This window comes from Protobothrops mucrosquamatus, unplaced genomic scaffold, assembly GCF_001527695.2.
Source record: "Protobothrops mucrosquamatus isolate PMUCROS unplaced genomic scaffold, P.Mucros_1.0 scaffold1277, whole genome shotgun sequence".
Lineage (NCBI taxonomy): Eukaryota > Metazoa > Chordata > Lepidosauria > Squamata > Viperidae > Protobothrops > Protobothrops mucrosquamatus.
In genome coordinates this window covers 84631-95573 of record NW_015387482.1, presented here as the reverse complement: position 1 = coordinate 95573, position 10943 = coordinate 84631, and the positions used below count along the sequence as shown (strand labels likewise).

Here is a 10943-nt window from a genome sequence, read left to right as displayed (position 1 = left end):
ATTTTTAACAATTTTAAAGTTTCAGGGGATTTTTAAGGATAATTTTAATTGATCGGCCTGTTTAAATATTTCTTTTTAATTCGGCTTTTAATTATTGTATTTGTATTGTAGTTTTTACGAGGCTGTTAGCCGCCCTGAGTCCCATGAGGAGAAGGGCGGGGTATAAATTAAATTATAAATAAATAAATAAATAAATAAAAAAGGCTCTATGACTATCTCCCCCGTTTCCAGATCATTTTGCCACTGGCCAGAGACAAAAATCAGATCCAGTGTGTGACCTCCTATGTGAGTGGGTGCATGAACTAATTGGGTCAAGTCCATGGTTGTCATGGAGGCCATGAACTCCCGAGCCACTGCCGACGTTTCGCCCGCCGATGGCAGGTTGAGATCCCCCATGACTATCAGTCTGGGGGTCTCCACCGCCACCGCGGCTATACTCTCTGTGTGGGTGTTTCATACAGTACGTATGTGTGAGAGAGAAAGAATGTGTGTGTGCTTGTGTGTGTGTGTCCATCCATCATGTTCCTTCATTTTTGGCTAAGCAAAGTTATGCCAATTGCAAAGCAAAGAATAAAAAAATAATTAAAAAATTAAATGACTTAAGGAAAAGAAAGGAAATATAGTAAAGCTTAGTTTATACAAACACCATTCACTATACTTCTCGGTACCTTTTCTTCTTGAAAGCTATCCCTCCTGTATTTTATTTTATTTTATTTTTATTTAATTAATTTTAATTTTATTTCATTTTATTCCTCGACTGCCCATCTCCCTCTGCAAAGCAACTCCCGCCATTTTCTTCGTCACTGCCTTTCATTTTTTGGATGGTGATTTTCTCGTTCAAATTGCTATCAGTTGTTGCTATCAGTTGTGCAAGGGAGCTTAAGATATTATGTTTAAAATATCCCCTTCACCCCATACATTTTCCAGACTAACACTATGGTAGGTAGGCACATTGGAAAGATTAGAAGAAGCAGCAGGAAGATTGGCTGTGAGGAGTTAACTCTGATAGAAATCTGAGTGTGTGGGGAGGTATTTAGTTTTTAAAGGGAAGGTAACAGCATTTCTTAGAATTGTTTGCTTTGATCACATAAAGCAGAACAAGGGAGAAGAGATGATGAAATGATGGATCATAGATGAAAATTGATGGAACAAGAATAAAAATGCTTACAATAATTGCTGGCTGATCAGCATTTGGGACAAATTTTGAAATAAAGAGGGGATAAGGGTTGTAAACGTGAAGGTGAGTATTAGGATTGATGGAAAATAAACAAGTAATTAAAGAACAGATAGATTTGAGAAGATAGATTAAGTGCATTGAGAAGGATAAGTTAAAAGCTAATACCTGTAAGTGCTCCAGTCTCTCCTTCAGGGATTTCAACATTCTCTCCATCTGATGTATTGCAGCAGATGCCTCATTGGGTGGATCTTCCATAGCATTAGCCTGAGCAGATGTAGATCCCTTGTGAGAAGAATCATGAGCGTTGTGCCCGACCTGTGGTTCATGGTTCCCTGGTTCTGCAGTCTGATGATGCTCATTCTCTTGGGCATGGTGGCCTTCATGGAGATCTTGATGGCCAGTGTCACGGTGTCCCCTATGGCCATCTTCATGGTGAGACTGGTGGGCATCCTCATGATGTCCCCTTTGGCCATTGTCATGATGGCCCCGATGCCCAACTTCATGATGGCCGTGCTTATGGTTATGATTCTCTTCCTGATGATTTCCATGATGTTCACTATGCCTCCGGGAATGAGTTTCACAGCGGCTCAGCTTGGCTGTCAGTTCTCTCATGGTCTCCCTCTGGTCAAGGATCATTTCCTTTTGATGCACCACTGTCTCCCTCAGATGCAGGATGGTTTCCTTAGCTTCTTCTAGAGTCCCCACCCAATGGCCATTGCCTGCACCATTAGCTGCGCCTCCATGTCGTTGATGGCCATTTGAATGGCAACCACTATCCATATCCAATGGCATAGGACTGCAGATAAATTTAGGTAAACCATGTTCAGAGGCTATCACTAGTGGGGAAAAGACGAGACAGAGCAAGGTCCAGTGCATTGTGATCACCAAAGGTGGGATGTTTAGTGGATGGGAAAAGGGTAGGAGCGGGGATGGAAATGGGCTGGGCAATTCAGGATAGATTAGATAGCCACAGAAGCAGATGATAACTTCCAAAAAGGCGAAGTCTTTAGAGCTTGAAGAATCCTATTGTACAACAGATTTCAATCCTGCATCCATTATCCAGATCTTCTCTTAGATAGCCAATAAAATTCCACCAGAAGAAATTCAACCTCTGTCAAGAAGGAGATACAAAGGTCTTTGACAGGAGAGAAGATACTCTAGATGAAGCTCTTCAAGTCATGTTTGGTTCACCAGGTCACCAAGCCTTCAATACCCAGAATGGCTGGTTCCATTGTCTCAGAAACTGAAGCTTTTCCTCCTTCCCAAATATCAATTTCTTGCTTCTCAGCAGAGCCAAACTGCCAGCAGACATCCAGACACTATAGTCAGGTGGGTTTTGAACTTTTCCTGCCTTTCCTTCCTGTCTAATTTTCCAAATCCACTGGTGATGAGGAGCAAAGCATCGTTTCCCTTGGCGACTGAGAAATTAATGGGCTTAAAGTGTTACAGCAAAGCTTTTGCCTTCACCACTGCCTACTGTCTCCTCTCTGTTGCTAAGGCTTCTAGCCTGGCAGCCTACATATAACCCCTCCTGAGAAGCTAAAGCTTCACTCAGAAGAATTAAGGTATCAGCCAAGAAGAAATAAGCTAAATCCAAGCTATGAAATTATTCCTATTGTTCTCTTCTAATGGCAATTATTTACCCAGAGTGTATCACTTCCAGCTGGATTTAGAGTACATGAAACTTCAACAATAATAGGAAGGACAATTGTGCCAAGTAGGTAAAACTCACACATACCTCTAATGCATAGCTAGATGATCTACAGATAGACCGTGCCTTTCCATCCAAGGGCCTAATCAGATAATTTCAACTATATGAAAAACACAAAGCAATCTGAACCAAAATATAAACATTACATTCCCAATATTAAATTAGTGGTACATTTATCACAATTTATTCCAGTGTCCCAAGGCTTGGGAAGTTCAGGACACCTCCAACATGGTATTTCCTTTGAAAGCAAGAGTTTTTATAGTGTTTTTGTAAATATGAGGAAAAATCTATATTTCAGCAGTCTGAGAATAGGGAACCTGGCCCACAGGTGAGTCTGTGCTTGACAATAGTCCTGATGACCATTTCAATGTAGGCTTAGAAACTGTAGGTCTTAGAACAGGGGTGTCAAAGTGCCGGCCCGCAGGCCGGTTGCATCATGCAGAGGCTGCACCCACCCCAGCTCCGGCAATGCAAAAAAAGTCACAATACGTCGTGACACATATTGACCCCCATGTCTTAGAAGCTCTTCTACCAAGTTTTGATTTCTCCTATAAGAGACAATTTATTCACCCATATTGATAGTTTGCATTTTCCCCTCTACATTTCCTAACTAGTAGATTGAACCACTGAACGCTAGAATTAATTTAAGGTTGAAGGACTATTAACCCACGAGTTTCATCCGTTCTAAATCTAGATGTAAGTTAGGCCATATGCTGGCTTGTCTGCAATGTTACTTATCTGATTGTAGAGCAAAGTAGAGCGATGGAAAATGTAGTCCTTCAACCAGCCTCCCAATTTAAAATGAAAAGACTCCCAATCTAGATTAGGCCATTGGGCATTTATAATAAAGAAAATGAAAAATACAGATTGGAATGGAACAACACTTAATGTGTGTTTCTTTAGTTTAATCTTTGTTTCTACTGCAAAGAAATGACTGAAGAGTATAATGGTATGAAGGAATATCTAGGAATCCAATTGCTTCTTTCTGGGACCTGCGCCCAAATAAATCTCTACAGCAGAGCAGCGTAAATTAAATCATAGTAATTTGTTTTCATTGAATGTAATGTGATTCAATTCTCACTAACTTAATCTGGATTTAATCATAATCCAGTTTTAACATACAAGTACCCTCTTAGGATCAATTTAACATCTAAGATTAAATATAGACCAGAAACAGGAATCATGAAGTGCAGAGATATTTCTCTTTTAAAATCCATGCTACCAGGCCATTTAAAAAGTGGAATCTTTTAGTAAAATCCAACAACTATTCAGAATTTTGAATTTGTGACAAGCAATGACCTTATTGTATTAATATGAATACAAATTTACTTTTGAGGGACTTTTAAAAAGAAACCTATTGCTTTTTCATGAAAAGTGTAATCTTTTATATTTTGTTCCCTCAATGTATTTTTGCCTCCAGTTGAGACCATTAATATGCATCTCACAAATCACCATATATATTTATGGTGATATATATATATTTAATCTAGACATCCAGGCTTGGAAAATACAGCATCCAACCTCAGCAGTTACCTATCAACTTATTGTCTTCAAATTATTCTAGGTAAAAAATAATGCTAATAAATAATTATAGTCATGTTCTTCCTGGTTTTGGCTACTCAATTACAGTGAATGGTTTGACATTTTCTTGTCTCTCAGAGCCTAAGGCTCCACATAGTTTGGTCCAAAACACATCTTCAGCCTCAGGATCTTCGGGCCAAGTAAGGTAGCTCTCTTGTTTAATTAGTTTCCTTAGGCGATGATATGGAGACAACCTAGAAAATAACGAAAGGATTGGGATTTTTTTTTATTTTCCCCATCTCAGACACAAGAATAGACACAAAGAAGTGTGTAAGGAAAAGACACCCTGGTCCACACCCAAGCCAACTGTGAGGGAGACTTCTAAACGTAAAAGGAAAGCAACTGCTCGCTTCTGTTGTTCTGGTAGTGAGTGGGATGCCATCTTGAATAGATATTGTAGACCAGTATTTCTCAAACTGCAACTTTAAGAAATGTGGACTTCAACTCCCAGAATACCCCAGCCAGCATCCTGGCTAGGGCATTCTGGGATTTGAAGTCCACTTTTCTTAAAGTTGTTGAGTTTGAAAAACACCACATAGATTTTTCTTCCACCACAAATAAACACATTTATCGCTCTTCTAAAGCCATCTCCAAACTGGTTATTATAATCCCCATATCAAGTGGCAGGAAAAAAAATTCCATAAATTAATGATCACTTAGGTAAAGATTTTTATTGTTGTCATCATTCATGTCCAATCACTGGGTGACCTCAAGTTGTAGCATAGTCTCTCAAGTAAACACCTTCCCGAGGCACTTGGGCTGTAATTCCCAGAATTCTTGTCCCAAAGATGCTTTTTCAAAAAGCAACTGACTTTATTTTTCCTTGAAGACTTTTCATCTGATCATTAGCACTGAAAGGATTGTCCTTTCAGCAGCTGCAAGAAAGTTCCACACCCCTTTGTACTATTCAGGGGAACCTGAGGGCACAGATAAACCTCCAAGTAGCCTCAGTGAGAAAGAGTGCTAATGACCAGATGACTGCAAGGAATATAAATCCTTTCATCCTCCACCATTCAGTCAGAACTGAAGAAGCTTCTTGGATGAGAAGCAAAACATCTTCAAGGAAAAACAAAGTCTAGTTGCCTTTTGAAAAAGGACCTTTGGGACAGCCATGACCTGGATGACTGAGAAACTCCTTAGACACTATGTACCTGGAGAGTACCAGGTGAAAAATCTGACCTAGCATATAGTAAGAGGAAATTTCTATCTAGTTTTCTCTGCTACATCCTCTTTCCATCTTTAGTCAAAACGATGAGGACTACACCAGATGGCCCAGCAGGACAGGTGGTTGGGGAAAGCTTTATCATAGAAGCATAAGGCTAGAACGGTACTTGGAGGTTTTCTAGCCCAACTCCCTGCCCAAGGCAGGAGCCATGTGGCTCTCTTTTTTCATTATGGAAAGAGTTAAGATATTTCCTGCTCATTCTTCCTTATTCCAACCTTCTGCATCCTAACTGCACTCCTCATACCACAAATCTTTTCTTCCCACTAAAATATAAGCAAATGAAACTCCTGCTTTATATGACAATCTTTTTAAGACCGCCTTCGTGTGGATGATCAACTGTCCCTACTCACCTGTAGTTCAGAATTTCTTCCTTAAAGACCACCACCAAAGGGTCACGTCCATGATAGCAGATATTGGAACAGGCAAGTTGAATTTCTAAAGCACACCATTCACTCTCCAAGTAATTTCTGCTCACCACACACAAGGTCTTACGGCTTCTGCTTATTCCATTCTGCACGTTATCTATATAGTATTGTCCAGGGGCAAAATCTCTAGGCCCAAAATAAAACCGGAAGCAGGGTTCATGTTGTTTTTCCAGCTTTTCCAGAATATTATCAGTCACCCATTTGTAGTCATGACTACAGCAGGAGATGTAAGCATCATATTGGTAGTCCCATCCTTTGGGGTGCAGCTGGCTGTAGCCCCAACCTCTGAGGAGATAAAAAGCATATCGGAAAGTCCAGCCTAACTTGGCATAGACCAAAGATGGAAGCAGGAACAAGAGGGTGGTAACTGTGGCAAAGGTGCCCGAGTCAGGAGTCACTTCCATGGCAACCCCCTTTGCTGGTGACTTCCTTTTGGGAGCAATTGCTGAATTAGGCAAGCGCCCCTGGTGGAATTCCATTTCTCTTGCAGTTTGTGATTTGTGTGGATACCCCCGGTTAGTCTCCCCGTCTGGAGCACTATCTGTCATATGTGAATACTGTGGATACCCCCGGTGTGACTCCCTGTCTGGAGTGATTATGGATGTGTGGGATGATCCCCTATCCAATGAATTCCTATTTGGAGCACTTGTGGAACCTTGGGATGAATCCCAAGCAGCCTCTGTAACAGCTAGTGAGGGCCTGTTAGGCCTGGAAAACTCCTCCCCCCCCCACCAGAGCAGAGCCAGGAGCGGAAGGGTGAGAGTCCAGTCTCCAACGCAGTTGGTCTATGTGCCTGCGAAGAACACGGCCGTCCCCCAGGGCAACTTCGTAGGACTACGGCCCCGAGACCTTGCAGACCACAGCTGTGACCCAGAGATGTCCAGGCCCATAGTTTCTTGCCCAAACTGGATCACCCACCTGGAGTCTCCTAGGTGCCTGCGGTTGTGACACCTGTGAAGCCACCCGGTCAGGGTGCAGCCTGTCCAGTTTAGTAATAAGGCGGCGACCCCAGCGGAGTTCAGCAGGGCTCTTCCCTGTAGCTGTGCATGGTGTGGTGCGGTGTGCAAGAAGGAAATCTGCTAACCTGTGATGCCAGTTACCATAAGTCAGTTTCTTGAGAGCATCTTTAGTGGTGCGCACCATTCTCTCCGCCAGTCCGTTGGAGGATGGATGGAAGGGAGCCGATGTCGCATGCCGGATCAGGTTGGCTTGAAGGAAAGCCTGAAACTCAGAAGATGTAAATTGAGGACCATTATCAGAGACCAGAACATCTGGAAGACCGTGTGATGCAAAAATTCCTCTCAACACCTGGATGGTCCTGGCAGTAGTAGTGGAGGAAACAGGAACAACCTCTAGCCACTTGGAATGGCTATCAACAACAACCAGGAAGAATTGCCCCTGAAAGGGCCCAGCATAATCTATATGCACTCTAGACCATGGGGTTTGAGTTTCCTCCCACCTATGTACTGGGGCCTGAGGCATTTCAGGCCGTGACTGTTGGCACACTTGGCACCCATGCACCTGGGCCTCGATGGCTTTATCTAGCCCAGGCCACCAAAGAAGGCTGCCCGCAAGCGCTTTCATCCTGACTATACCAGGATGTCCATCATGCAGAGAGATCAGGATTCTAGATCTCAATGAGGCTGGGATCACTACCCTGCTACCCCATAACAGGCAACCCTTGAAAGTGGAAAACTCATGCTTCTTGTGCCAGAAGCTTTGAAACTCAGTATCTGGGCACTTGTCAGGCCAACCTGACAACACCCATGTTAACACGCGTGTAAGCGTGTGATCAGTGGCAGTTTCTGCAGCCACGTCCCTAGCATTGAGGGGAGACTCAGGCAACTCCTGAATGGAGAGAATATTAATAGCTGGAGCAGGGTCTGGCTCTAATTGGTTCAGGGGTAATCTGCTCAGGCCATCTGCATGGCCCATTTCTTTTCCAGGTTTGTGAACTAATGTGTAGTCATATGCTGACAGGAAAATGGACCATCTCAGCATACGAGGATAAATGATATGTGGGGTCTGTTTGTTAGTGGTAAACAAACCCAGCAAAGGCTTATGGTCAGTATAGACCATGAAATGGCGGCCATATAAGAAATCATGAAATTTCTTTATGCCAGCCACTATGGCCAAGGCTTCCCTGTCAATTTGAGCGTAATTTCGCTCTGCAGAAGACAGAGTCCTTGAGTAATAGGCTACAGGGACCTGTGTCCCATCAGCCTTCAGATGGCTAAGTACAGCCCCCACCCCATAAGGAGATGCATCACATGCGATGCACACAGGCAGTTGCTCATTGAAATGCGCCAACACAGCATTAGAAGTGAGCAAGGCCTTAACCTAATTGAAACTCTTTTCATGGACTTTAGTCCACTGCCACAGAGCCTGCTTGTCTAAGAGCCTGTGTAATGGCTCTGCCACTGCAGCTTTGTGTGGGAGAAATGCATGGTAAAAATTTAAGAGCCCCAAGAAGGCTTGCAGCTCACTCTTGGACTTCGGGCTTGGGGCCTGTTGAATAGCTTGTAGTTTAGCTTCAGCAGGGTGAATGCCTTGAGCATCAATCCTGAAACCTAAGAAGTCAGTGGAAGTGACTCCTATCTTACATTTATCCTGCTTTAGCTTAAGGCCTGCTTTTCGAAAACGAAGAAAGACAGCCCTTAACCTTTCTGCTAAATTTTGAGATGACTCCCCAGCAATGAGGACGTCATCAAAGTAGGGACAGACCCCAGGAATACCTCGAAGTGTGCTCTCCATGACACTTTGGAATATGCCAGGGGCTACATTTACCCCAAATTGCAGTCTTTTTACCTTGAAGGCCCCCCTGTGAGTTACAATAGTCTAGGCCTCTGCAGCTGCCTCATCAACAGGTAGCTGTTGATAGGCCTGTGCCAGGTCAAGTTTCGCAAAAATGCGCCCCCCCCTTGAGTGAGGCCAGAATGTGGCTTACAACAGGCACTGGATAAGCGTGCTGTTGCAACGCCTTATTCAGTGTGCACTTATAGTCTGCACATATACGTATTTCCCCATTAGCCTTTAGAGGCGTTACTATGGGGGTTTCCCATGGACTAGAATCCACAGGTTCTAAAATGCCCTGCTGGAGCAATTTGTCCAGTTCAGCATCTATCTTACTTTTGAGGGCAAAAGGTACCCTTCTAGGCTTGACCCTGATGGGCGTGATAGTTGGGTCTAATCATAGCGCAATGGGGGGCCCCTTGTAGGATCCTAGCTCTGAAATAAACACATCTGCAAACTCCTTGCAAACCTCTGCAAGGCCCAACATTTGCAAGTTGTGCAGCCCAGTTACCTGGATTCCCAGAGCCTCGAACCAGTCGAGTCCAATAAGACTCGTACGTTCACCCCCAACTACCACCACATCTAGGAAACCTTCAAAATCCTTATGCTGTACCTTGAGTGTGGCCTCCCCCTTTACACAGACCTTAGAATTTTGAAAATCAGTGAGTATTAGATTCGATGGCCTGAGTTTAACTCGAAGGCCGCTACTGCTGCAAATCCTTTTGAAGGTGTTAATTGAAATAATTGAGAGAGTGGACCCTGTGTCCAACTCCATCACTAAGGGAACCCCTTGCAACCTCACGTTAATGGAAAGTTTCTTCTTAAGGGGCTTGTGTGTCCCTGTCTTCAGAATACTCCTGCGCGATGTGCAGAAACCCACCCTGTGTTGGCTGGGGACCCTGGTACCTTTCTGAAGCAATTCTTCCCGAGGTTGGACCTTCTGGCGACCCAAACAGACGGAGGCGATGTGGCCTTGCCTGCCACACGCCCTGCAAATGGCGGAGCGGAACCTGCAGTCAGCTCGCTTGTGGCGTCCTCCACACCCGAAGCATTGAAGAGATGCTGGGGCCTTGTCCGGACGTCCCTTCGGCCTCCTCTCAGCTGGCTAGTGAAGTCTGTCCACCTCCTCTTCAGGATCCGCTTCTGATCCTTCTCGAGCGTCCTTTTGATGGACGGTAGCTGTGTCTGGAGGGTTCCTGGCGAGCCGCATGGCCTTCACAGCCCCACCTGCTGCTTCCTCAGCTGCCACCTCTCATAACGCATCTTGGAAGGAGACATCTTCTTTTGCAAAAATCTTCTGTTGTAAGTCTCTGCTTCTTAAGCCACATACGAAGCGATCTTGCAGCCTCTCTTCCAGATCCTTGAACTCACAAGGCCTGGCCGCTTGCCTTAAGGCAGCAATAAAGTCCGCAGCAGATTCACCCGGCCTCTGGTCTCTCTGCTCGAACGCGTGCCTCCAAGCAATGATGGATAACTTTGGCTGGAAGTGTTCCTTCAACATCTTTTTCAAGTCAGCATATGTTACTGACTCCAGAGGTGCAGGGGCCACCAGATTTTCTGCGATGTCAAAAGCTTCTTTTTTTTTTTAATAGAAATTTTTATTAATTTTTCAATTAAAACAACTAATACAAATGATGCCTCTATATACACCAACAAACAATAAAAATACTCAAAACATTTTCAGATACACTCGGCAGTCCCCGCCTTGCCTCCACCCTCATCCACTTTACCTCTCCTTCCTCCCCCTAAACCCACAACCTCTCCTCCTTTTCTTACCACTTCTCTACATCCCCTCCACATTCTTAACCACCTCGTCGAGTGCAGCTTGGGGTACCAGCCGAGTATATCCTCTTATTAATACAATTCCATTATATACCTATAATAATTGAATACATCAAATATAATCTCCCCCTAATCACCTCCCCTCCCCGACTTCCCAGAACTAACACACTCCTAAAACAATCAGTTATATAAGAAAAAACTTTAACTCGAATAATAAAAAAAAACCAAAAATTATACTATTTTAACACC

The 10943-nt window shown here is 43.8% G+C and overlaps 1 protein-coding gene and 1 pseudogene across 1 annotated transcript in view; both read right to left on the bottom strand.

Moving 5' to 3' along the window:
* LOC107292151 (neuronal pentraxin-1-like) overlaps nucleotides 1–3462 on the bottom strand; it is a 16227-nt gene extending 12765 nt beyond the window's left edge. The window contains exons 1-2 of the mRNA XM_029285099.1: nucleotides 3459–3462; nucleotides 1343–2163 (exon numbers count right to left, since the gene is read on the bottom strand). Coding sequence (XP_029140932.1) covers nucleotides 1343–2163; nucleotides 3459–3462 — 825 coding nt within the window. The remainder of the gene's footprint in view (nucleotides 1–1342; nucleotides 2164–3458) is intronic.
* A 4202-nt stretch (nucleotides 3463–7664) lies between these two features.
* Nucleotides 7665–9459, bottom strand: LOC107292155 (annotated as a pseudogene).
* Between the last annotated feature and the right edge of the window lie 1484 nt (nucleotides 9460–10943).